This window comes from Bos grunniens, chromosome 1, assembly GCF_055505025.1.
Source record: "Bos grunniens cultivar Pamir isolate PY7600 chromosome 1, Bosgru_T2T1.0, whole genome shotgun sequence".
In the NCBI taxonomy this organism is placed as follows: Eukaryota; Metazoa; Chordata; class Mammalia; order Artiodactyla; family Bovidae; genus Bos; species Bos grunniens.
In genome coordinates this window covers 9203108-9231072 of record NC_141165.1, presented here as the reverse complement: position 1 = coordinate 9231072, position 27965 = coordinate 9203108, and the positions used below count along the sequence as shown (strand labels likewise).

General features: G+C 45.2%; 1 protein-coding gene and 1 long non-coding RNA gene across 2 annotated transcripts; one reads left to right on the top strand and one right to left on the bottom strand.

The window, feature by feature from the left end:
• Positions 1 to 439: 439 nt before the first annotated feature.
• Positions 440 to 27782, bottom strand: LOC147378934 (uncharacterized). Its single transcript, XR_015169717.1, has 2 exons — positions 27648 to 27782; positions 440 to 648 (listed from the first exon to the last, which is right to left on the bottom strand). It is a non-coding gene; the product is annotated as an uncharacterized LOC147378934 (long non-coding RNA).
• On the top strand, positions 23375 to 26495 carry LOC147378935 (carbonyl reductase [NADPH] 1-like). The gene is made up of 3 exons (XM_086414757.1): positions 23375 to 24829; positions 25503 to 25610; positions 25808 to 26495. The coding sequence occupies exons 1-3, from the start codon at positions 24541 to 24543 to the stop codon at positions 26269 to 26271; spliced, it is 861 nt and encodes a 286-aa protein (XP_086270883.1). The 5' UTR covers positions 23375 to 24540; the 3' UTR covers positions 26272 to 26495.
• Positions 27783 to 27965: the final 183 nt, after the last annotated feature.

Below are 27965 nucleotides of genomic sequence, written 5' to 3'. Positions count from 1 at the left end.
CCTGGTTTGGCTCAGGATGCTGCACCAGGAAGGGGTGCAGTCAGGAGTGGTCATTAGGAACCTTCTGGAACATCTGGCCGCTCCTAGGAGGGAGGCAAAGGGGCAGGTTCTCCTTCTCAAGTAGTCACAACACTGGACCCAGGAACACAGTGCTTGGCTTTTCTGCCTGTGATGGGCCTCCACATCCCACTCTGCCCCACCTAGGGTGGCCCCAGCCTGGTAAGCTCTACTAACTGGAAAGGGCCCCGTGCACCCTGCCATGTCTATGTCCAGTACCCCCATGGCGCTGGTCACCGGAGCCAACAAGGGCATCGGCCTTGCCGTCGTGCGTGACCTCTGCTGGCAGATCCTGGCATGCTACCTGACACGCTGTCTCCCGGGCTGCAGTCCTCATTTTGCCCCAAATAAAACTTAACTCGCAACTCTCACATTGGGCATCTTTTTCAGTTGACAGGTTCAAACACATCTTTATTCATCAAAATAGGAACCACTACAATCAATACGTTTTTGCCAATGATAAATAAGTTTGTTCATTCCTGTAGCATAATTCCGTGCTTCAGGATTCAGTGAACTCTTGGAAACCATTTTCTGCCTCTTCTGGTTGTGGAAGCGTTTCCTCTCTGATATTTCAGCCATGTACATGAAGTGCTTTAAAGTGAAAAGAAATTGGTGAAATTACTGTTCACATATTTTATTTAACCCACCACAACCAGAACATCATCCCTGTAATATGTACTGGGAATGGAAATTAGTGAGATAATTTATCATTTGTTGCAGTGAGTCTTTTTTTTTTTTTCGGTTGTGCTGTGTGTTCCTTGCTGCACAGGCTGTCTCTCGCCGCGGCGCTCAGGTTTATCACTGCGGTGGCTTCTCTTGTTGCAGAGCACAGGCTCCTGAGCACAGGCTCCTGAGCACAGGCTCCTGAGCACAGGCTCAGTAGTTGCAGTGCATGGACTTAGTTGTCCCTCAGCATGTGGGATCTTCCCATATCGGGGGTCAAACCCATGTCCCCTCCATTGGCAGGCAGATTCTCAACCACGGGACCACAAAGGAAGTCCAGTCTTGACATTTTAAGAGTTACAACACATCACAGTTTAGACTGCTTACCTGTCAAGTGCTTGGTGACTACCAAACTAGGCAGCATGGTTTTTTTGTTTTTTGTTTTTTCCTTCAAAATAATGATGCAGTCTTTCATCAAGTATGTGAAGATGTTACTCTACTAATTACAATTCTCCTTCAGGATTCAATTTTTAAGACTGACTAGTGATTGCTTAGAGAACGCAATGGCACCCCACTCCAGTACACTTGCCTGGAAAAATCCCACGGATGGAGGAGCCTGGTGAGCTGCAGCCCATGGGTTTGCTGAGGGTCGGACTCGACTGAGCGACTTCACTTTCACTTTTCACTTTCACGCATTGGAGAAGGAAATGGCAACCCACTCCAGTGTTCTTGCCTGGAGAATCCCAGGGACGGGGGAGCCCTGGTGGGCTGCCGTCTATGGGGTGGCACAGAGTCGGACACGACTGAAGTGACTTAGCAGCAGCAGCAGTGATTGCTAGTATACAAGTTCTAATTTTTTTTTTCCAAAAGTTGAATTTTTGCCTTAAATGCACAAACTTTTAAAACATAGCTCAGTTGGTAAAGAATCTGCCTGCAATGCAGAGACCCCAGTTCGATTCCTGGGTCGGGCAGATCCCCCGGAGAAGGGAAAGGCTACCCACTCCAGTATTCTGGCCTGGAGAATTCCATCGACTATATAGTCCATGGGGTGGCAAAGAGTCGGACACGCCTGACTTTCACTTTCATACACACACATACACTGTACATTGTAAACCAAAATCTCAGAAACAAAACCTGAAATCAGGAAAGATTTATTAATATTTGGGGTTTGTTAGGACTGCATCCAGGAGACATAGATTCAAGAAGTACTTTAATTGTGTGCCACTAGACTACGAATCTGTCTGGCAAATTGTCGAAACCTGAAACCACTGACATGACCCTCAGGTCAGGTTCCCAGTAATTCAGATGGCTTATATTGGAGAATCCGTATGCTTCTCCTGTCTGGTTGGCTAACGTGTTCAAAATGGGATGTTCAGCTTTTCTTGTTCCTTGTTCCAACATGCCCGAGGAGGGTCAGATATCTTCCAGAACCTTTCTTTAGGTATTATTACTTCCCCCTTTCCATTTTTTTCTTGGCTATTGCTTTTGGAGACTTCCACGATCAAATAAATGAAGACATTTGCCATCAACAGGATTCCCAACAACTTTATTCTTCGACGTCCAACACTCATTTCTCATATCTTGTCCGGGAGCAGCTGCTCCTCGGCGGGACGGGGACGGGAGATCGCGGCTGCATCCACATCCGGGCCGCTCCGCGCGGCTCAGCCCGGCGACCACCGCCGCTCTCGTTTCATGAGTGGCGACCGCTAGGGGGCAGCCCGGCGGCGTCGGCGGCGGGGTGGCTCCGTCTCGGCTCGGCTCGGCCCCAGCCTCGGCTCGGCCCCAGCCTCGGCTCAGCGCCGGCACCTGCCGCCTCGGCCGCTGCCTGGCTCCCGGCTCTGGCTCATTTGTTCCTGTGTAGATTTGATGTTGGTACATAGTAGAAAACCTCAAGAGATGATTGATACTTGGTCTTGGTTGCGGAGTGCTCATTTAAAATGCTGAATTATGTGCAAACTACATTTTACATAGAAACGTATCTCAAATAGTTTCCATTTGTGTTCTCTTCCATTAGAGGTCATTTCTATGTAAAACCATCAAAATTGCCTTTATAGGTCATGTCCATTTGACGGCCTCTAAACCCTTCAGTTCAGATGGTAAAGCGTCTGTCTCCAATGCGGGAGACCTGGGTTCCGATCCCTGGGTGGAGAAGATCCCCTGGAGAAGGAAATGGCAACCCACTCCAGTATTCTTGCCTGGAGAATCCCATGGACGGAGAAGCCTGGGGAGCTACAGTCCACGGGGTCACAAAGAGTCGGACATGACTGAGCGACTTCACTCAGACTACAAAATAGAAGGAAGCATATAAAGGCAAAAAAAAAAGTAAGGTCACAGTTACAGAAGTTGTTTGCCAAGAATTATGATTGGAGCTGGCGAAAAACTAAGGGTTTTGTTTTTGTTTTTTTCATTAGACAAGGATTGGTTGAGTTCTGCAATGTTTACAAAGGTGCAAGTGGGAATCTGAGAAAACGAGGTTGAGGGTAGCAGGTGTTCCCCTGGATTTGATACAGTTCAGAAAGATTCAGTTCTTAGTAATACAGGGACATGTCAGAGCCCAGATCCTCAATGGCTGCCCAACCCCATTATGTTTGTGTGAACTATGATTATTCCACTAGGACTCACATGGGTCATCCACACACAGATATAAAATGTATTGTCCGGTCTTCCCTGGTTGTCCAGTGCTTAAGACTTCAAGCTGTCAATGAAGGGAACATGAGTTCCATCCCCAGTGGATGACATTCTACATGGCACACACCCAAAAAATGTATTTTCATATGGTCCGTGCCATATTCTTTAAGTTCACACATGCAAATATTAAAAATACATATAAGACCAGAGTTGACCTAATCCTTACCTGATGATTGATGTCATATTATGTTGGGACTGTCAGTCTGGGGAGTCAGACGACTTTCCAACTCACAGTAGCCAGCCAAGATGGTCCCTTGACCCCCGCCGCCTATTCAAACCCTTTGTAGTCTCCTCCCACAGTAGACTAGAATTGGCCTGTGTGACCAACAGCCATGGCAGAGTAGTGGTATGTAATTTATGAAGCTAGGTCATAAAAGACCCTCTTTGCCTTCTGTCTTTATCACTGTTCCCTGGATCAGTCACTCTGGAGGAAGCCAGCAGCAACATCTTGAAGATGCCCAAAGACCCTACAGAAAGGTCCACTTGGCTAAGAAGTGAAGCCTCCAACCAAGAGCCACATGAGCCAATAAACTTGGAAGGGATCCTCCAGATGAGGTCGGGCCTTTAGAAGATACACTCCAACTGACATCTTGATTACAACCTCACAAGCCTTGAGCCAGAACTGCCCAGCTAAGCCAATACCAAATTCCTCATCTATGGAAACTGGGAAAACAAATGTTTCTTGATTTAATCACTGCTGCTGCTGCTAAGTCGCTTCAGTCGTGTCCAACTCTGTGTGACCCCACAGATGGCAACCCATCAGGCTCCACCATCCCTAGGATTCTCCAGGCAAGAACACTGGAGCGGGTTGCCATTTCCTTCTCCAATGCGTGAAAGTGAAAAGTGAAAGTGAAGTCGCTCAGTCATGTCCGACTCTTAGCGACCCCATGGACTGCAGCCTACCAGGCTCCTCCATCCACGGGATTTTCCAGGCAAGAGTACTGGAGTGGGGTGCCATTGCCTTTTCCGATTTAATCACTAAGTTTCATTAATTTGTAATGGAATGAAAAGTTACCAATACACAGCTTTGATTTTAAAATTAAAATTGGCAATGGGGAATCTATATCTGTAAAATTTTGTTTAGATATAATTTACTTAAGGTATTGAAGACTTTTATAGGTTCACAAATTTGGTATTACAGAATACATATATTTTCAGTTCAGTTCAGTCACTCAATCGTGTCCGACTCTTTGCAACCCCATGAACTGCAGCACACCAGGCCTCCCTGTCCATCACCAACTCCCAGGGTTCACCCAAACCCATGTCCATTGAGTGAGTGATGCCATCCAACCATCTCATCATCTGTCGTCCCCTTCTCTTTCTGCCCTCAATCTTTCCCAGCCTCAGGGTCTTTTCAAATGAATCAGCTCTTCGCATCAGGTGGCCAAAGTATTGGAGTTTCAGTTTCAACATTAGTCCTTCCAATGAACACCCAGAACTGATCTCCTTTAGAATGGACTGGTTGGATCTCCTTGCAGTCCAAGGGACTCTCATGAGTATATATTTTATACCAACCATTTCTTAGCACTTTAAAACAAAATTTTTATATTAAGTATTGATGAGCAAAATAGAACACTGAAATGTTTTATTAAGTAAAAATTCCGAACACTGAAATGTTTTACCTAGTTAAAATTCTGAAATTTTGACAATAATTATAATTACTCATAATTTTTAAAAGTGAATTCAAAAGCCAATATTCTATCAATTTCATTATGTTCAATTAATACCTGTTCAATATAAAACACCATCAAAAATCAGACTTGCTAAATGTGAAGTTCAAAAGCCAATGAGATTCTACAAAACAAGTAAACCTTAAAACACAACGTGAAAGAAATCATTTAGCCACAAAGAGCACATATCTTATGACTCCATCCATGTGAAGTGTTCCATATAGGCATAACAACAGACAGAAAGTAGATCAGGGGTTGCCTAGGGCTGGGGGAAAAGATGCAACTACTCATAGGTATGGGATATCTGCGGGGAGCGGGGCACAGGCGGGGTCATGAAACTGTCCTAAACCTGTGGTGATGGTTGCACAATTACGTGAACATATCAAAACCATTGAAATGTATGCTTTAAATGGGTGTATTATTCAGTATTACCTCATGATAAAGGACAGGTTCAAAGAATAAGACTTGCTAAAAAGCAGAGGACAAATACATCTTTTAACAGCAGCACAAAGATTCTTCCCCAAGGAATATAATGTCTCTGGAAACTGCTAAAACAATCTTCTCTTTGATAGACCACTGATAACTGGAAGTACCCATCACCAGCTGAAACGGAGAGGAGCGGAAAACAGTGAGAAAGCTGTGAAAGAACATTAGTGTGGCTACCAAGATGCTTTCAAGTCTGCTTCCAAAAGGGGTCCCTCAAGTTTGGCTCCACTATAGAAAGCCTCCTGTCATAATAAGTTGAGCTGCAGTATTAAATGCTGGTCAAGAATCCACCTGCAATGCAGGAGACACAAGAGACATGGGTTCCATCTCTGGGCCAGGAAGACCCCCTGGAGGAGGGCATGGCAGCCTACTTCAGTATTCTTACCTGGAGAAACCCATGGACAGAGGGGCCTGGCGGGCTACAGTCCAAAGTGTCTCAAAGAGTTGGACATGACTACGCAACTCAGCATACACGCATTAAATGCTGAGAGCAGGAACTCAATAAAGATTATCTACCATTTTTTTAAAAGCCAGGAAGGGAGGGAAGGGAAAGAAAGCTAACAATCCAATCAAGTTTCTTTAGAGACACTTACTAATATCAGATAACAAAAAACATAAAGTTATGATATATAATTTCTATGATGATAGAAAACATGTAAGAGCAAATGATAGAAAAAGAAAACCAAACGCTATATATGTAAGCAAGAATCCTTATTTGTGAACCAAAATCACAACTAGCTGTTGAACAACCAACGACAGGCAGATGCTAAAGTGAAGTGAAGTGAAAGTCACTCAGTCCTGTCCAACTCTTTGCCACCCCATGGACTATAGAGTCCATGGAATTATAGTCCATGGAATTCTCCTGGCCAGAATACTGGAGTGGGTAGCCTTTCCCTTTTCCAGGGGATCTTCCCAACCCAGGGATCAAACCCAGGTCTCCCACATTGCAGGCAGATTCTTTACCAGCTGAGGCAGCAGGGAAGCCCAGAAGGATGCTGCTGCTGCTGCTAAGTTGCTTCAGTCGTGTCCGACTCTGTGTGACCCCAGAGACGGCAGCCCACCAGGCTCCCCCGTCCCTGGGATTCTCCAGGCAAGAACACTGGAGTGGGTTGCCATTTCCTTCTCCAATGCGTGAAAGTGAAGTCGCTCAGTCGTGTCTGACTTTTTGCAACCCCATGGACTGCAGTTCACCAGGCTCCTTCGTCCATGGGATTTTCCAGGCAAGAGTTCTGGAGTGCTGGAACCTACCAAAAAAAGGATACCCCGTGTCCAGAGACAAAGAAGAAGCCACAGCAAGATGGTAGGAGGGGAACAATTATGATAAAATCAAGTCCCATACTCCTCAGGTAGGCAACAAACTTGAGAACGACAATACCAAAGAAATTCTCCCACTGTTGTGAAGGTTCTGAACCTCATATCAGGTTTCCCAGCCTGGGGATCCAACAAAGGGACTGGGAACCCCATGAGAATCTGCCCTTGAAGACCAGAGGATTTGATTACAAGACTTTCACAGGACTGGGGGAAACAGAGATTCCAGTCTTGGAGGGCTCAACAAAACCTTGCCTGAACCAAGACTCAGAGGAAAAGAGCAGGAGAGTGAACCAAACCACCTGCTAGGGTTGTAGGGTCTCCTGTGGAGGTGTGGCTTGGCAGGGGTTCACCACTGGGATGGGGGTACCAGTCTGGGAAGGTCCCCTTTGGCATAAACCCTCTTGGCAGTCACCATTGACAACACAGCCTGTAAACCTAAGGTCTGGGTCACCTCAGGCCAAAAGAAATACCAGGAAGGGACCACAATCCCACCTCAGTTCAGTTGCTCAGTCGTGTCTGACTCTTTCTGGCCCCAAGAACTGCAGCACACCAGGCCTCCCTGTCCATCACCAACTCCCGGAGCTTGCTCAAACTCATGTCCATTGAGTTGGTGATGCCATCTAACCACCTCATCCTCTGTCATCCCCTTCTCCTCCTCCCTTCGATCTTTCCCAGCATCAGGGTCTTTTTCAGTGAGTCAGTTATTCGCTTCAGGTGGCCAAAGTATTGGAGTATCAGCTTCAGCATGAGTCCTACCAATGAATATTCAAGACTGATTTCCTTTAGGACTGATGGGTTGAATCTTCTTGTAGTCCAAGGGACTCTCAAGAGTCTTCTCTAATACCACAGTTCAAAAGTATCAATTCTTCGGCACTCAGCTTTCTTTATAGTCCAACTCTCACATCCATACATGACTACTGGAAAAACCATAGCCTTAACTAGATGGACCTTTGTTGGCAAAGTCATGTCTCTGCTTTTTAATATGCTGTCTAGGTTGCTCATGACTTTTCTTCCAAGGAGCAAGTGTCCTTTAATTTCATGGCTGCAGTCACCATCTGCAATGATTTTGGAGCCCAAAAAAATAGTCTCTCATTGTTTCCATTGTTTGCCCATCTATTTGCCATGAAGTGATGGGCCCCGATACCACGATATTTGTTTCTGAATGTTGAGCTTTAAGCCAACTTTTTTCACTCTCCTCTTTCACTTTCAATAAGAGGCTCTTTAGTTCCTCTTTGCTTTCTGCCGTATGGGTGGTGTCATCTGCATATCTAAGGTTATGATATTTCTCCCAGCAATCTTGATTCCAGCTTGTGCTTCATCCAGCCCGGCGTTTCATTTGATGTACTCTGCATATAATTTAAATAAGCAAGGTGACAATACACAGCCTTGATATACTTCTTTCCCAATTTGGAACCAGTCTGTTGTTCCATGATCGGTTCTAACTGTTGCTGCTTGATCTGCATACAGATTTCTCAGGAGGTGGGTCAGGTGGTCTGGAATTCTCATCTCTTTCAGAATTTTCCAGTTTGTTGTGATCCATACAGACAAAGGCTTTGGTGGAGTCAATAAAGCAGAAGTAGATGTTTTTCTAGCATTCTCTTGCTTTTTCGATCATCCAGCGGATGTTGGCAGTTTGATCTCTGGTTCCTCTGCCTTTTCTAAATCCACCTTGAACGTCTGCAAGTTTATGGTTCACATACCGTTGAAGCCTGGCTTGGAGAATTTTGAGCATTACTTTGCTAGCATGTGAGATGAGTGCAAATGTGCGATAGTTTGAACATTCTTTGGCATTGCCCTTCTTTGGGATTAGAATGAAAACTGACCTTTTCCAGTCCTGTGGCCACTGCTGAGTTTTCCAAATTTGCTGACATATTAAGTGTGGCACTTTCATAGCATCTTTTTTTAGGATTTGAAATAGCTCAACTGGAATTCCATCATCTCCACTAGCTTTGTTCGTAGTGATGCTTCCTAAGGCCCACTTAACTTCACATTCCAGGATGTCTGGCTCAAGGTGAGTGAGCACACCATCGTGGTTATCTGGGTCATGACTATTTTTTTGCATAGTTCTTCTGTGTATTCTTGCCACCTCTTCTTAATATCTTCTGCTTCTGTTAGGTCCTTACCATTTCTGTCCTTTATTGAGCCCATCTTTGCATGAAATGTTCCCTTGGTATCTCTAGTTTTCTTGAAGAGATCTCTAGTCTTTCCCATTCTGTTGTTTTCCTCTATTTCTTTGGGTTGATCACTGAGGAAGGCTTCCTTAATGTCTCCTTGCTATTCTTTGGAACTCTGCATTCAGATGCTTATATCTTTCCTTTTCTCCTTTATCTTTTGCTTCTCTTCTTTTCTCAGCTATTTGTAAGACCTCCTTAGACAACCATTTTGCCTTTTTGCATTTCTTTTTCTTGGGGATGGTTTTGATCACTGCCTCCTGTACAATGTCACGAACCTCCATCTATAGTTCTTCAGGCCCTCTATCTATCAGATCTAATCCCTTGAATCTATTTGTCACTTTCACTGTATAATCATTAAGGGATTTGATTTAGGTGATACCTGAATGGTCTAGTGGTTTTCCCTACTTTCTTCAATTTAAGTCTGAATTTGCCAATAAGGAGTTCATGATCTAAGCCACAGTCAGCTCCCGGTCTTGTTTTTGCTGACTCTATAGAGCTTCTCCATGTCTGGCTGCAAAGAGTATAATCAATCAGATTTTGGTATTGACCATCTGGTGACGTCCATGTGTAGAGTCTTCTCTGTTGTTAGAAGAGGGTGTTTGCTATGATGAGTGCATTCTCTTGGCAAAACTCTTTTAGCCTTTGACCTGCTTTGTTTTATATTCCAAGGGCTAATTTGCCTGTTAATCCAGGTATCCCTTGACTCCTACTTTTGCATTCCAGTCTCCTATAATGAAAAGGACATCTTTTTGGGGTGTTCCTATTACCATTTGCTTAATTGTTTTTGGTTTATTTTCAGTAGGTAGGTCTTATCCTTCTCTTGTTTCCTGGCTAGAGAAGTTCCTTTAGCATTTGTTGTAAAGCTGGTTTGGTGGTGCTGAATTCTCTTAACTTTTGCTTGTCTGGAAAGCTTTTGATTTTTCCATCAAATGTGAAGGAGAGTCTTGCTGAGTAGAGTATTCTTGGTTGTAAGTTCTTCCCTTTCATCTCTTTAAATATATCATGCCATTCCCTTCTGGCTTGTAGAGTTTCTGTTAAGAAATCAGTTGATAGCCTGATGGGAGTTCCCTTGTATGGTTTTTGTCATTTTTCTCTTGCTGCTTTAATATTTTATCCTCTCTTGAATTTTTGTTGGTTTGATTACTACGCGTCTCAGGGTCTCCTCCTTCCTGGGACACTGCGCTTCCTAGGTTTGGTTGACTATTTGCTTTCTCTTGTTCAGGAAGTTTTCAGCTATTAGCTCTTCAAATATTTTCTCAGGTCCTTTCTCTCTCTCTTCTCCTTCTGGGACCCCTATAATGCGAATGTTGATGTGTTTAATGTTGTCTCAGAGGTCTCTTAGGCTGTCTTTGTTTCTTTTCATTCTTTCCTCTATCTTCTGTTCTGAGGCAGTGGGATTTCCACCCACTGGATATCAGCTGCTGAAATCACACCATTTCCTATTCAAGCAGAGGTGACTATGAAAACAAACTTCTTTGGCACCAGAGTTGTGTGCACAGAGCTCCTGCCTCTACTAAAGCCCCAAGGTGAGTCTGATTGAAGCCCAGACTGCAGTGCTTCTGGCAAGATCTGGGCCCACCTGGCTCTGGCCTCATCTACAGACCCCCTGCCGCTCCTGCCCAGCTTCCCTGGCCTCCACCGTGTCTCCACCCAGCCAGCTGTCTTGCACCCTGAGGTCCCGCCACACACTGCCCAGGTCCTTGGTGCTATCTATCTGTCCACCTGCTTTTTGCACATCTGGCTCTTTCTTCTCTTTCCCATCTTAGCTCAGAGGTTTCCATCTCAAGAGGCCCTTGACTTGCTCTGTGCCCATCACAGGGTTAGTTCCTCAGGAGTCCTTCCCAGACCTTCCCTCTCCCCTGCCCGCCTCTTACACAGGCTAGTGGCGCCTGCACCACCACCAGTTCATTAGCACACCCCCCCACCCCCCACCACAATCTGTCAACTGCCTAGAAAATCCCCAGAGTTCCAGGCACACATTTTGTTTTCTTACTTCTCTGTCCTCTCCAGATTTCCCCCTTCCTCCCCTGAATTCCCCCATCGAAAACACATATTTCCAAAGACTCATCCTTTCCCCGAGGCATCTTGGTCACTGATAACCTCATCCACTCACCAGGCACCTGGAGGTCACCTTGCCTGCCCACTTATTGTCATTTAGCAGGTCCTAAAGGAGTACGTCAAGGCTGTATATTGTCACCCTTCTTATTTAACTTATATGCAGAGTACATCATGAGAAACACTGGACTGGAAGAAACACAAGCTGGAATCAAGATTGCCGGGAGAAATATCAATAACCTCAGATATGCAGATGACACCACCCTTATGGCAGAAAGCAAAGTGGAACTAAAGAGCTTCTTGATGAAAGTGAAAGAGGAGAGTGAAAAAGTTGGCTTAAAGCTCAACATTCAGAAAACGAAGATCATGGCATCCGGTCCCATCACTTCATGGGAAATAGATGGGAAAACAGTGCAAAGTGTCAGACTTTATTTTTCTGGGCTCCAAAATCACTGTTGATGGTGACTGCAGCCATGAAATTAAAAGATGCTTACTCCTTGGAAGGAAAGTTATGACCAACCTAGATAGCATATTCAAAAGCAGAGACCCTTTGCCAACAAAAGTCCATCTGGTCAAGGCTATGGTTTTTCCTGTGGTCATGTATGGACTGTGAAGAAGGCTGAGTGCCGAAGAATTGATGCTTTTGAACGATGGTGTTGGAGAAGACTCTTGAGAGTTCCTTGGACTGCAAGGAGATCCAACGAGTCCACTCTGAAGGAGATCAGCCCTGGGATTTCTTTGGAAGGAATGATGCTAAAGCTGAAACTCCAGTACTTTGGCCACCTCATGCAAAGAGTTGACTCATTAGAAAAGCCTCTGATGCTGGGAAGGATTGGGGGCAGGAGGAGAAGGGGACGACAGAGGATGAGATGGCTGGATGGCATCACTGACTCAATGGACATGAGTCTGAGTGAACTCTGGGAGTTGGTGATGGACAGGGAGGCCTGGCGTGCTGAGATTCACGGGGTCGCAAAGAGCTGGACACGACTGAGTGACTGAACTAAACTGAAGAGTTGTCCGATTGAGTTTCTTTCCAGCCTTCTCCTCCATCCCAGCTCTACACCCAGGCCTTCAGCTGTCATTTCTAGACAACTGTAAACCCTTCTAAGGGAACCCATGCCCTTCCTGAGACTTTTGCTTTCTGAGCAAGCTCACTGCCCCTCCCAGAAATCCTGAAGAGAAGTCCAAGCCCTTAGCATGGCTAGTAGAGATCTCTGTAATCCGATAACTGCCTTTCAGTGTGCTCCGTGTTCTGGACAAAACAAACTCATATTCCTTTGGGTTGAACTACTGTAATGTTTACATTGAAGTAGGGGCCAGGTGGGTTCCTGGGCTTCCTGGTGGCTCAGAGGTTAAAGCCTCTGCCTGCGTCTGCCTGCAATGGGGGAGACCTGGGTTCGATTCCTGGGTGGGGAAGATCCCCTGGAGAAGGAAATGGCAACCCATTCCAATATTCTTGCCTGGAGAATCCCATGGACAAAGGAGCCTGGCAGGCTATAGTCCATAGGGTCACACAGAGTTGGACATTACTGAAGCCACTTAACACACACATGCACAGCATAAATTGCTCCACAGATTGACCTTGATCCAAGTTAATTCAGGCTCTTGTGAAGGGTACCTTTTGTGGTCTGTTCTGAACCAAAAACAGTTCTTAACCTTAACTTTCTCTAGCAAACTTACTGATGCAAATGATTTAGTCAAAGCTACCAGTCTCTTCCTAATTGCTTTTTAGCACAGCTTTCACTTTCTTTGCTTTTTTACTCAAAGAAGAAAGAAAATGGGCCTTGGACAGAAAGTATAGTAGTACAGTTAAGAGTATGAAGCCATTTATGTACATTTTAAGTGAATATAAAAATGATATCATTAAGTGTTCAGAAATAAAAGTAATGGTTTAGGTTTCATCACCCTTCCACCTCTCTTCCTAATCTTCTCCTCCCTTTCCTCATGAATAGACCCAGTTTTTGATATCATAGCTGTTGTTGTTCAGTCACTCAGTCCTGTCTGACTCTTTGTGACTCCATGAACTGCAGCACGCCAGGCTTCTCTGTCCTTCACCATCTCCCGCAGTCTGCTCAAACTCATGTCCACTGAGTCCGTGATGCCATCCAACCATCTCATCCTCTGTCGTCCCCTTCTGATATCATAGTGGCCCCTGCTTTTTTGAATTCTGAGCTCTCAGCCATTAGCCAGGCTGTAACAGGACTATGTTCAACATCTAAGTTACTTGTAGCTTTTGGAAATTATTAACAGAGCTGCTATAAACATCTGTGCATGGGTTTTCATGTAACAATAAAATTTCATTTATCTATGGTAGATGTCCTAATGTCCAATTTTTTCAACTCCGTTTGTTAAGACTTTTTAAAATAAAATTGACCACAAAATTATGGGCAATTGATATTTTACAGAGGTGTGCCTCTCTCTTGATTGTGTACCACGTCAAGATTATTCTAGCATCATAATAATTCTTGAGTATTTCTCTTTTCCAAAAATATTTTTGCTATTCTTGTTCTCTTGCAATTGCACATAAATTTTTGAATGTTTGTATGTACAAAAAGAACTTACTGAGATTTTGATTGAAATTGCATTAAATCATACAGCAATATGAGAACAACTGACATTTTACGCGAGTCTGTCAACTCTTGAAAGCAATGTGTCCCTCCATTTAGGTGTTTTTATTTTACCACCATCCACGGGATGCTCCAGGCTAGAATACTAAAGTGGGTTGCCATGCCCTCCTCCAGGGGACCTTCCCTACTCATGGATCCAACCCAAGACTCTAATGTCTCCTGCTTTGGCAGGCCGGTTCTTTACCACTAGAGCCACCTGGGAAGCCCCCACACTCTGGTTCAAAGAAATCCCATCCTTTTGGAGGAACTTTGGGCCTCTTGGTTTTTATGTCCTATCTTTTCCCCTTTCTTGTGCTAAATCTCTAAGCCACAGGTCTGAAGGTGGGGGCAGGGATGGTGACCCTTCTGAAAGGTTGCTGCTGCGAGCCATGTGTTATGCCTGGATTCCTGACCTCCCCAGGAGAGGATTTGAATTCAGGTCAGAGAGGAGGCTTGACACCTGGAGCTTCTTATGTCCCAAAGTCTTATTAAAGTATAATAGAGATGGTGCAAGCTTTTGACATAGACTCAGAAGGGGACAGAAAGAGTGCTGTCTTGCTAGTTTTTTGCAAGGTGTTTTGTCTCTTAGCAAGCTATTAATCAGATAAGAGAGACGCCTCAAGGCTGCAGGAGTTTCACCAGGCCCCTAACTCACAGTATGCACTTTTGAGATAGCATGGCAGGAGGTAGTCATCCCCGCCCCCTTGCTCCCCCGCACCGGCAACAGGCGGCACTTTTTGAAGAAAGGCAAATTCATTCCGAGGCAAATACATCATTTTATTCACACAGCTTAAGAAAAACATTTCCATAAGAAAAACACATTGATTACCTCAAGGCAGAACCAGGTGTCCTCAGCACAGAATTAAAAGATGCCTCTTATTTTCTGTAGAGAAGAAAAAAATGTCTGCCACTTGCAGTTTGTTTACTCTTACCACCTGGGCACTTCTGGCCTTTCTACCTGTTCAGTTCAGTCTCTCAGTCATGTCCGACTCTGCCACCCCGTGGACTGCAGCACACCAGGCCTCCCTGTCCATCACCAACTCCCAGAGTTTACTCAAACTCACGTCCATTGAGTCGGTGATGCCATCCAACCATCTCATCCTCTGGCGTCCCATTCTCCTCCTGCCCTCAATCTTTCCCAGCATCAGGGTCTTTTCAAATGAGTCAGTTCGTCGCATCAAGTGGCCAAAGTATTGGAGTTTCAGCTTCAACATCAGTCCTACCAATGAATATTCAGGACTGATCTCCTTTAGGATGGACTGGTTGGATCTCCTTGCAGTGCAAGGGACTCTCAAGAGTCTTCTCCAACACCACAGTTCAAAAGCATCAGTTCTTCTGCGCCCGGCTTTCTTTATAGTCGAACTCTCACATCCATACATGACTACCGGAAAAACCATAGCCTTGAGTAGAAGGACCTTTGTTGGCAAAGTAATGTCTCTGCTTTTTAATATCCTGTCTAGGTTGGTCATAACTTTTCTTCCAAGGAGTAAGCGTCTTTTAATTTCATGGCTGCAGTCACCATCTGCAGTGATTTTGGAGCCCAAGAAAATAAAGTGTGCCACTGTTTCTGCAGTGGGGCTTCCCTCATAGCTCACTTGGTAAATCATCTGCCTGCAGTGCAGGAGACCAGGGTTCAATTCCTGGATAGGGAAGATCTGCTGGAGAAGGAAATAGCAACCCACTCCAGTATTCTTGCCTGGAGAATTCCATGGACAGAAGAGCCTGGCGGGATGCAGTCACCGGGTCGCAGAGTTGGACATGACTGAGCTCACTTTCACTTTCACTTTCAAGGGGCCAGGAGGGGAACCACACCCATTGAACGGATTCTTTTAGAAAGATTAAGAGTCAGCCTAGGGATCAGTAGACGTGTTTACAAGTTACACTCAGCTTCTTCCCTGTTTCCCTGTCTGGTCCTCCTGGAAAGTTCTACCACTTCTAAGACTTGGCTCAATAGGAGCTCAGGAGTCCACTCCTTAGCATGTCATGAGACTCTCCAGCCATCCCAACACTTGAGGGCAGCTGTGGAGTTCCCTGTGTCAGCTGAACGTTGTCCCTGTCTGCCTCTTGGACCTTGGGCTGATGACTCCTGCATGACTACTCCTCTTTCTTAACTGGCTGTTCCTTGCTGTGTTTGGGCTTTTTCCAGAAGGAAGAATGAATACTCTCTGGGTTTGCTAAGGCAGCCTCCTTTTAACACTTTATCTTGCCTCACTAAGGCTTAGAGTACATGGAAATTTAAGTACAGAGTCTATTCTCAGGTGAGTGCAAGATTTACTTGCCTTTTGACAGGTGAGAAGTCTTCTGTTGTGTAGGGAAAGCTATAGTGGATCATTTTCAGTTCAGTTCAGTTCAGTCGCTCAGTCATGTCCGACTCTTTGCCAGCCCATGAATTCCAGCATGCCAGGCTTCCCTGTACATCACCAACTCCCGGAGCTTGCTCAAACTCATGTCCATCAAGTCGGTGATGCCATCCAGCCATCTCATCCTCTCTCATCCCCTTCTCCTCCTGCCCTCAATCCCTCCCAGCATCAGAGTCTTTTCGAATGAGTCAGCTCTTCACATGAGGTGGCCAAAGTATTGGAGTTTGAGCTTCAGCATCAGTCCTTCCAGTGAACACCCAAGACTGATCTCCTTTAGGATGGACAGGTTGGATCTCCTTGAAGTCCAAGGGACTCTCAAGAGTCTTCTCCAACACCACAGTTTAAAAGCATCAATTCTTCGGCACTCAGCTTTCTTCACGGTCCAACTCTCACATCCATACATGACCACTGGGAAAACCATAGCCTTGACTAGACAGACCTTTGTTGGCAAAGTAATGTCTCTGCTTTACAATATGCTATCTAGGTTGGTCATAACTTTTCTTCCAAGGAGTAAGCGTCTTACAATTTCATGGCTACAATCACCATCTGCAGTGATTTTGGAGCCCAAAATAACAAAGCCTGACACTGTTTCCATTGTTTCCCCATCTATTTCCCATGAAGTGATGGGACCAGAGGCCATGATCTTCATTTTCTGAATGTTGAGCTTTAAGCCAACTTTTTCACTCTCCTCTTTCACTTTCATCAAAAGGCTCTTTAGTTCTTCTTCACTTTCTGCCATAAGCGTGGTGTCATCTGGATGTCTGAGATTATTGGTATTTCTCCTGGCAAACTTGATTCCAGCTTGAGCTTCATCCAGCCCAGCATTTCTCATTATGTACGCTGAATATAAGTGAAATAAGCAGGATGACAATATACAGCCTTGACATACTCCTTTTCCTATTTGGAACCAGTCTGTTGTTCTAACTGTTGCTTCCTGACTTGCATACAGGTTTCTCAAGAGGCAGGTCAGGTGGTCTGGTATTCGCATCTCTTTCAGAATTTTCCACAGTTTACTTTGATCTACACAATCAAAGGCTTTGCTATAGTCAATAAAGCAGAAATAGATTTTTTCTGGAACTCTCTTGCTTTTTCGATGATCCAGAGGATGTTGGTAATTTGATCTCTGGTTCCTCTGCCTTTTCTAAAACCAGCTTGTACATCTGAGGAGGGTTTCTTATCTCTCCTTGCTATTCTTTGGAACTCTGCATTCAGATGCTTATATCTTTCCTTTTCTCCTTTGCTTTTTGCTTCACTACTTTTCACAGCTATTTGTAAGGCCTTTACAGACAGCCATTTTGCTTTTTTGCATTTCTTTTCCATGTGGATGGTCTTGCTCCCTGTCTCCTGTATAATGTCACGAAACTCCGTCCATAGTTCGTCAGGCACTCTGTCAGATCAAGTCCCTTAAATCTATTTCTCACTTGCACTGTATAATCATAAGGGATTTGATTTAGGTCATACCTGAATGGTCTAGTGGTTTTTCCTAAGTAAGTAAAAGTAAAGTGAAGTCGCTCAGTCCTGTCCAACTCTCTGTGACCCCATGAACTGTAGCCTACCAGGCTCCTCCATCCATGGGATTTTCCAGGCAAGAATACTGGAGTGGGTTGCCATTTCCTTCTCCAGAGGATCTTCTTGACTCAGGGATTGAACCCAGGTCTCCCACATGGTAGGCAGACGCTTTACCGTCTGAGCTAAGTGGTTTCCCCTACTTTCTTCAATTTAAGTCTAAAACCACTGAATTTAAGTGGATCATCTTATCATGACTTAATCCAGGGTGTGATTCTGCTTGAGGAGTCTACAGTCTCACCGAGCTTAGGGGGGTGGGGTGCAAGGAGAGGGCTCCAGGTGACTGACTCCAGTCCCTGGGGACCTGGTCAGTGGGCAGGGCTGGCATGGAACACATTGGGAAGAGGAAGCAGGAACGTTCAGGAGTCTATTATCTGGACAGACCTTTGGATCTCCTGGTCAAGCTTCCTAGGTTGGTATTTTCACCATTGAGGTAGACTAGCTAATACTGAATAAAAAAGAGACTGTCATTTGATTATTGATTATAACCAACCTACAAGTTAATAGCTTTTTTTGCTACTGTGCAGATGGAAGACATGTGAAAAAGTAACTGCCTCCCAGGTGGCACTTGTGTTCAAGAACCAGCAGGACACATAAAAGACATGGGTTTGATCCCTGGGACAGGAAGATTCCCTGGAGAAGGGCATGGCAACTCATTCCAGGATTCTTGCCTGGAGAATCCCATGGACAAAGGAGCCTGGCAGGCTATAGTCCATAGGGTCACACAGAGTTGGACATTACTGAAGCCACTTAACACACACATGCACAGCATAAATTGCTCCACAGATTGACCTTAATCCAAGTTAATTCAGGCTCTTTTGAAGGGTACCTTTTGTGGTCTGTTCTGAACCAAAAAGGGCTCTTATCCTTAACTTTCTCTAGCAAACTTACTGATGCAAATGATTTAGTCAAAGCTACCAGTCTCTTCCTAATTGCTTTTTAGCACAGCTTTCACTTTCTTTGCTTTTTTACTCAAAGAAGAAAGAAAATGGGCCTTGGACAGAAAGTATAGTAGTACAGTTAAGAGTATGAAGCCATTTATGTACATTTTAAGTGAATATAAAAATGATATCATTAAGTGTTCAGAAATAAAAGTAATGGTTTAGGTTTCATCACCCTCCCACCCCTCTTCCTAATCTTCTCCTCCCTTTCCTCATGAATAGACCCAGTTTTTGATATCATAGCTGTTGTTGTTCAGTCACTCAGTCCTGTCTGACTCTTTGTGACTCCATGAACTGCAGCACGCCAGGCTTCTCTGTCCTTCACCATCTCCCGCAGTCTGCTCAAACTCATGTCCACTGAGTCCGTGATGCCATCCAACCATCTCATCCTCTGTCGTCCCCTTCTGATATCATAGTGGCCCCTGCTTTTTTGAATTCTGAGCTCTCAGTCATTAGCCAGGCTGTAACAGGACTATGTTCAACATCTAAGTTACTTGTAGCTTTTGGAAATTATTAACAGAGCTGCTATAAACATCTGTGCATGGGTTTTCATGTAACAATAAAATTTCATTTATCTATGGTAGATATCCTAAATGTCCAATTTTTTCAACTCCGTTTGTTAAAAAGACTTTTTAAAATAAAATTGACCACAAAATTATAGGCAATTGATATTTTACAGAGGTGTGCCTCTCTCTTGATTGTGTACCACGTCAAGATTATTCTAGCATCATAATAATTCTTGACTATATCGCTTTTCCAAAAATATTTTGGCTATTTAAGTTCTTTTGCCGTAGAAGGCAATGGCACCCCACTCCAGTTTTCTTGCCTGGAAAATCTCATGGGCAGAGGAGCCTGGTGGGCTGCACTCCATGAGGTCGCTAAGAGTCAGACACGACTGACAGACTTCACTTTCACTTTTCACTTTCACACATTGGAGAAGCAAATGGCAACCCACTCCAGTGTTCTTGCCTGGAGAATCCCAGGGACGGGGGAGCCTGGTGGGCTACCGTCTATGGGGTCACACAGAGTCGGACACGACTGAAGCAACTTAGCAGCAGCAGCAGTTCTTTTGCAATTGCACATAAATTTTCAAATGTTAGTCTGTATGTATAAAAAAAAACTTTCTGAGATTTTGATTTAAATTCCATTAAATCATACAGCAATATGAGGAAACTTGACATTTTACCTGAGTCTGTCAACTCATGAATGCAATGTGTCCCTGCATTTAGGTCTTTTTTGTTAACCACCATCCACGGGATGCTCCAGGCTAGAATACTAAAGTGTGTTGCCATGCCCTCCTCCAGGGAATCTTCCCCACTCATGGATCCAACCCGAGACTCTAATGTCTCCTGCTTTGGCAGGCCGGTTCTTTACCACTAGAGCCACCTGGGAAGCCCCCACACTCTGGTTCAAAGAAATCCCATCCTTTTGGAGGAACTTTGGGCCTCTTGGTTTTTATGTCCTATCTTTTCCCCTTTCTTGTGCTAAATCTCTAAGCCACAGGTCTGAAGGTGGGGGCAGGGATGGTGACCCTTCTGAAAGGTTGCTGCTGCGAGCCATGTGTTATGCCTGGATTCCTGACCTCCCCAGGAGAGGATTTGAATTCAGGTCAGAGAGGAGGCTTGACACCTGGAGCTTCTTATGTCCCAAAGTCTTATTAAAGTATAATAGAGATGGTGCAAGCTTTTGACATAGACTCAGAAGGGGACAGAAAGAGTGCTGTCTTGCTAGTTTTTCGCAAGGTGTTTTGTCTCTTAGCAAGCTATTAATCAGATATGACAGATGCCTCAAGGCTGCGGGAGTTTCACCAGGCCGCTACCCCACAGTATGCACTTTTGAGATAGCATGGCAGGAGGTGCGTCATCCCCCCGGCCCCCCTGGCCCCCTCACCCCCCCCCGCCCCCACCCCCTCCAGTACCGGCCTAAGGCACCATTTGAAGAAAGGTAAATTCCAAAGCAAATACATAGTTTTATTCACACAGCTTAAGAAAAACATTTCCAAAAAAAAAAGAAAAACATTTCCATAAGAAAAACACGTTGGTTACCTCAAGGCAGAACCAGGTGTCCTCAGCACAGAATTAAAAGATGCCTCTTATTTTCTGTAAAGGAAAAAGAACGTCTGCCACTTGCAATTTGTTTCCTCTTACCACTTGGGGATTTCTGGCCTTTCTACCTGTTCAGTTCAGTCTCTCAGTCATGTCTGACTCTGCCAGCCGTGGACTGCAGCACGCCAGGCCTCCCTGTCCATCACCAACTCCCAGAGTTTACTCAAATTCACATCCATTGAGTCAGTGATGCCATCCAACCATCTCATCCTCTGGTGTCCCCGTGTCCTCCTGCCCTCAATCTTTCCCAGCATCAGGGTCTTTTCAAATGAGTCAGTTCGTCGCATCAAGTGGCCAAAGTATTGGAGTTTCAGCTTCATCATCAGTCCTACCAATGAATATTCAGGACTGATCTCCTTTAGGATGGACTGGTTGGATCTCCTTGCAGTGCAAGGGACTCTCAAGAGTCTTCTCCAACACCACAGTTCAAAAGCATCAGTTCTTCTGCGCCCGGCTTTCTTTATAGTCGAACTCTCACATCCATACATGACTACCGGAAAAACCATAGCCTTGAGTAGAAGGACCTTTGTTGGCAAAGTAATGTCTCTGCTTTTTAATATTCTGTCTAGGTTGGTCATAACTTTTCTTCCAAGGAGTAAGCGTCTTTTAATTTCATGGCTGCAGTCACCATCTGCAGTGATTTTGGAGCCCAAGAAAATAAAGTGTGCCACTGTTTCTGCAGTGGGACTTCCCTCATAGCTCACTTGGTAAATCATCTGCCTGTAATACAGGAGACTCGGGTTCAATTCCTGGGTGGGGAAGATCCCCTGGAGAAGGAAATGGCAACCCACTCCAGTATCCTTGCCTGGAAAATCCCATGGACAGAGGAACCTGGCAGGCTACAGTCCATGGGATCCCAAGAGTCTGACACGACTTAGTGACTAAACCACCACTGTTTCCACTGTTTCTCCATCTATTTGCCAGGAAGTGATGGGACCGGATGCTGTGATCTTAATTTTCTTAATGTTGAGCTTTAAGCCAACTTTTTCACTCTCCTCTTTCACTTTCATCAAGAGGCTCTTTCTTCTTCACTTTCTGCCATAATGATGGTGTCATCTGCATATCGAAGGTTATTGATATTTCTCCCGACATCCTTGATTCCAGCTTGTGCTTCATCCAGCCCAGGATTTCTCATGATGTACTCTGCATAGAAATTAAATACAAAGGGTAACAATATAGAGCCTTGACATACTCTTTTCCCAATTGGAACCAGTCTGTTGTTCCATGCCCAGTTCTAACTGTTGCTTCCTGACCTGCATACAGATTTCTCAAGAGGCAGGTCAGGTGGTCTGGTATTCCCATCTCTTGAAGAATTTTCCAGTTTGTTGTGAACCACACAGTCAAAGGCATAGTCAATAAAGCAGCTTTTCTCTTGCTTTTCTGATGATCCAGCGGATGTTGGCAATTTGATCTCTGGTTCCTCTGCCTTTTCTAAAACCAGCTGGAACATCTGGAGGTTCAGGGTTCACATACTGTTGAAGCCTGGCTTGGAGAATTTTGAGCATTACTTTGCTAGCATGTGAGATGAGTGCAATTGTGTGGCAGTTTGAACATTTGGCATTTCCTTTCTTTGGGATTGGAATGAAAACTGACCTTTTCCAGTCCTGTGGCCACTGCTGAGTTTTCCAAATTTGCTGGCATATTGAGTGCAGCACTTTCACAGCATCATCTGTTAGGATTTGAAATAGCTCAACTGGAATGCCATCACCTCCGCTAGCTTTGTTGCTAGTGATTATTCTTAAGGCCCACTTGACTGCACATTCAGAATGTCTGGCTTTAGGTGAGTGATCACACCATCGTGATTATCTGAGTTGTGAAGATCTTTTTTGTACAGTTCTGCTGTGTGTTCTTGCCATCTCTTCTTAATATCTTCTGCTTTTGTTAGGTCCATACCATTTTTTTCCTTTATTGTTACCCTCCTACCTGTTACCCTCTCACTTTTCTTTCAATGACACTCCTGTGTTAGGAGCTGGGAGAGGGCGCTGTAGCCCCTGGTCTTCCCAGCATGTTACTTCCCTTTGCATGCTACTTCTGCCTCACAAACAAGGGCAGTCCAGGCTCCAGCATTCTCAGGATGCCCAGCCCAAGGTAGAGCCTTGGTCCCACAAGTGAGGGCTGGGTTGGAGAAGGAAGTCCTAACCTCCTAGATACACTTGCCAGGAACTGAACCTCTGCAGCAGGTAGCTGAGGAACAGGATGAGAAATGTGATGTCATCCGCATGGTGGGAAGATACCACAGCCCCTTGGCAGGGAGGGAGTCCTGCATCTCAGATGCACCATCCCAAAGTGAAGTTTCCATTGCTACGGTCAGAAAGGAGGAAAAGAAGGAGCAGTCATGATTGAAATAGATTCTTTCTGTTCTCACCTGAGTTATTGGAGATAGTCTGGAAAAAAATGTTTCTTCATTTGCTGCACACACTCAGGACCATTTCCAGAGATTTTAAATAGTTCAGTTTTGAAAATAATTTTCACAAGTCATGCTGGGTAATAGGTTCACAGACTTCTTCCTCTGGTCATGACTTATTTATTGAGTTTGAGTGAAATAGTTCATTCTGGTAATTTCTAAAATAATTAGATGTAGCTTAATTTTTAAAAACATTAGAAGTAACATGTTGTTACTTATAATAATAAAAAAGATAAAACTCATTGAGGAACCCCCTCCCAAAATACATTCCCTTCCTTCCCTAATGTCCTCTTTCAAGAGGTCAGTCCTGTCCCCAATTGGGTATCATCCTTCTCGTGCTCGCCTTTCTATGGACTGATTTGTGTTGTATTTTAGGCAGAGTGGTGAATGTATCCAGCTTTGTCAGTGTCAACTCTCTAAAGAAATGCAGCCCTGAACTGCAGCAGAAGTTTCAAAGTGAGACCATCACGGAGGAGGAGCTGGTGGGGCTCATGAACAAGTTTTGGAAGACACAAAGAACGGGGTGCACAGGAAGGAGGGCTGGCCCGATACCGCATATGGAGTGACAAAAATTGGAGTCACAGTCCTGTCCAGAATCCACGCCAGGAAACTGAGTGAGCAGAGAGGAGGGGACAAGATCCTCCTGAATGCCTGCTGCCCAGGATGGGTGAGAACCAACAAGGGTAGGGGCGGACACAAAGCCTTAAGAGCCCCAAAAGAAGGAGCAGAGACCCCTTGGCTCTTTTGCCCTCGGATGCCGAGGGGCTCCAGTCAGGTTGTTTTCGAGAGAAAAGTTGTGTGTGCGCTCACTGACAGCTGTACCCATGGGCTGATTATGTTCCTATCCCAGGTTTACCAATCAGACACTTACACTGTCGCAAATATCCCTACACAGACAAAAGAAAGGAAAAAGAATCAAAGTATCCCATCAGGTTCTCACTGGGAGGTGGCTGCTAATTCTGTGAAGAATTTTTGCCACCTTGTTGGTGATAGCACAGGAGGCTTCTCTGTCCATGGGATTCCGCAGGCAAGCACACTGGATGGGTAGCCACTCCCCTCTCCAGGGGATCTTCCGAAGCCAGGGATCAAACCCGGGTCTCCAGCACTGCAGGCAGATTCTTTACCGTTTGAGCCACCAGGGAAGCCCGATGCTCCAACATATAATAAAAACTTTAAAGAAAAAAACAGGGCGGTGCCCTGGCTTGACTGAGAATACTGTACACGCGGAAAGAGGTGGAGCCAGAAGTGGTGTTTAGTAACCTTACAGAACATTTGATCCCTCCTTAAGCGGGTAGAAGGCAGGGCCTCCTCCTTCTCAAAGTAGTCACTGCACTGGATCCCAGGACACAGTTCTTTGCCTTCTGGAGTGCAGCGGGTCTCCACGTCCCACGCCGCGCCACCCCGTGGGTCTCCAGCCTTGTCAGCTCTAATTCAAAGGGCCCTGCCCACCGGCCATGTCATCCTCCACCCGCGTAGCGCTGGTCACCGGGGCCAACAAGGGCCTCGGTTTTGCCATCGTGTGCGACCTGTGTCGGCGGTTCTCGGGCGACGTGGTGCTCACGGCGCGGGACGAGGCGCGGGGTCGGGCGGCCGTGCAGCAGCTACAGGCTGAGGGCCTGAGCCCCCGTTTCCACCAGCTGGACATCACTGACCTTCAGAGCATTCGCACCCTGCGCGACTTCCTGCACAAGGAGTACGGGGGCCTCGACGTGCTGGTCAACAATGCGGCCATCGCCTTCCAGCGTAAGTGAGTGGGAGCTAGGGGGTTACAGCCTCTGTGCGGGGAGCCTGACGGGGCGGGGCTACTGCCTGAACCTCTGCTGTGGGATCTAGAACCCCCGCCTTAGGCTGGAGGTCACAGGGAGAGCAAGTCCTTCGAGATTACAAGCTTTTCCAGCAAGAAGGCCTTGCAATAGCTTTGATATCAGTGTTAAGGACAATGCCTAGGATTTTTGCAGTATTGATTTCATTGAACTTTGGACCAGTTGGGTAAATCTTTAACTTGCTTTTAAACCAATAGAAAGTTGTAAAGAGTGGTACAGTGAGAGATTGTGTGAGCTGTCTTCATTCAGCCTCCCCTGATGATGCCATCCTACACAAATACACGGCATTATCAAACTGTAACCGATTTCTTCCCTGGAGAAGGAAATGGCAACCCACTCCAGTATTCTTGCCTGGAAAATCCCATGGGCAGAGGAGCCTGGAGTGCTGTAGTTCATGGGGTTGCAAAGAATCAGACAGGACTAAGTGACTGAGCACACATCAAACCGCAAAATTCCCACTGGCACAATACTGTTCACTAACTCCACCCACCTCTTAGACTAAAACATTTCACAGGAAAAAGTACTGTATCAAGTAAGCATTTTTACCGTATGGCTTATATTTATTTATCCTGTTTTGTTTTTTGCCCTAAAAGTTAGTGATCCCACGCCAACTCCAATTAAGGCAGAAATGACCATGAAAACAAATTTTTTTGGGACCCGGGATATATGCACAGAACTCCTGCCTCTAATGAAACCCCAAGGTGAGTCTGACTGAGCCCAAACTGCAGTGTTTCTGACAAGATCTAGGCCCACCTGCCTCTAATTCCCAGACCCCCTACATCCCATAGGAAATTGATAACTGGCTCTCCAGTGGGAATCAAGTCCAACATCTCAGCAAATTGGGTGTTCATTATTCTCATACATACCTTCCCAGACAATGGTTTGTGTTGCATTTTAGGCAGAGTGGTGAACATGTCTAGCGGATGGGGCTTCAAAGCTCTTGAAAGCTGCAGCCCTGAACTGCAGCAGAAATTGAGAAGTGAGACCATCACGGAGGAGGAGCTGGTGGGGCTCATGAACAAGTTTGTGGAAGACACAAAGAACGGGGAGCACAGGAAGGAGGGCTGGCCAGATAATAATATATATGGAGTGACGAAAATCGGCATCACGGCCCTGTCCAGAATCCAAGCCAGGAAACTGAGTGAGCAGAGAGGAGGAGACAAGATCCTCCTGAATGCCTGCTGCCCAGGGTGGGTGAGAACCGACATGGGGGGATCCAAAGCCTTCAAAAGCCTAGAAGAAGGAATAGAGACCCCCATGTACTTGGCCCTTCTGCCCTCAGATGCCGAGGGGCCTCATGGACAGTTTGTCCATGAGAAAAAAGTTGCAAAATGGCAATTCTTGCCTGAGTTCTACCCATAGGCCCCACTTGGTTACCTGTCCTGATTAGACTAAGAAAACACAGTGTTCAAAATATCTCCCCATGAAAAAAACCAAACATGCCTACGTCTATGTAAATTTCAAAGCCACTTTGAAATGGCTACTATTCTGTGAGATCTTTTGTGATTTCTTATGTAATCCCAGGGAATAAAAGAAGAATGGATGACAAATAATGAATAAACATCAATAGATGAATACATGGTTCTTTATAAATGTCTGTTTGTTCCAACTGATTATATGCCGAACCAGTTCAGAAGTCCAATAGACCAAAATGTAGGTCAAGGAAAGTGAGAGTACTACTTGGGGAAAGAATTATCATCAATAGGGCCAGATGGGAAATACTTTTAGTTTTCAGGTTCAAGTGGTCTCTGTGAGAACTGTTCACCTGCTCTCTTTTACCAAGAAAGTAGCCAGAGACAATATATAAGCCAACAAGCATGGCCATATTGGGTCTGCCAGCTTTAGCTGACCAGCCTCTAGTATAACATGGACCACACCGTGAGGGAAAACATCTGCTCTGGTGCCTGTAAACACAAACTCATTGGGAAAAAAAGCAATGTAAATGTGAAATGTGAGGGGGTGCTGGTATGAAAGATAACATCCTACGAGAATCTGAGACAATGGGGAAAACTGAGAATGGGTGGGTATGAGTGGGTATGAGAGATCGCTATCAAATCTCTTCAGCGTGAATGTGTCATTTTTGTGGGATGAGGTGTCAGGAGGTCTACAACATTAGCATGGTTCTGCAAAATACACACAGAAGTGGAACACATAACTAGAGTAACATATGCATAACAGTTGAACCTAGTTGGGAGGACACATGGGTATCCACTATTATGCTTTAAACTTTCTACTTAAAATCTTTCAAGATAAACATCTTGAACCAAAAAAGCCTGGCTCTGCAACTTTCCTGTGTGACCTTGAGCAAAATTCCACATCTGCTGTATCCCCTCAATTGTAAAATGAGAACTGTCATAGGATTGTGGTACTGTAAAGGTTAACTGTCTGGATATAGCTGACAGTGCTGAAAATACATCAGAAGTGCCAAGTATCTTTTATCATGAGTCCCTGAAAGAGGGGCCCAGCTGCACCCAGGGCAGCTTCCTGCTTCCGTGTCACGGGCTTTGTAGACCGGAACCTAGGGACTGGAGTCGATGAGAAGAGGGACGCAGGGGATCCAAGTCTCAAGTGAAACAAGGGTGCTTTATTTTCAGAAATGCACGTTTATATATCTTCATACAAGGCAGCTTTAGGCAGTAACAAAATAGAGCAAAAACAAAGCCAAGCAAATAACAATCTTAAAAGGGCCAGAAAGCATTCCACATCCTGAGTAAGAGGGGCATAACTGAATAGACTACCTTTAAGTAAAAGGTCACTGAAGGGAGTCACTGAAAGGAATCCAAGCAGGTGCCTTTTCTCATGATCTCAGTCCTGAGAACTGCATGCAGCTCCGCTCATTCCAGTTTTCCAGGAACTGATAAGGAATAGAGTCCTTGAGAAACCGCACACAAAAGAAGAGAATAACATATTGGATCCCTTAAAGCTGAACGTCCCCTGACACTTCCCAACCCCATATCCGGCTCCCCAGGGCCCCAAAGACTGTCTGCCTCTTCACAGAAGCTCCATGTGGTACAGATGCCCCTACTTTCATGGTTAGCTGTCACTGTCCACCTCTG

Excerpts from the sequence above, each read along its gene's own strand:
- LOC147378935 (XM_086414757.1), top strand. The coding sequence starts at position 24,541 with ATGTCATCCTCCACCCGCGTAGCGCTGGTCACCGGGGCCAACAAGGGC. Across the intron at positions 24,830-25,502 it reads TGCGGCCATCGCCTTCCAGC|TTAGTGATCCCACGCCAACT; the intron begins GTAAGTGAGTGG and ends TTGCCCTAAAAG. Across the intron at positions 25,611-25,807 it reads GCCTCTAATGAAACCCCAAG|GCAGAGTGGTGAACATGTCT; the intron begins GTGAGTCTGACT and ends GTTGCATTTTAG.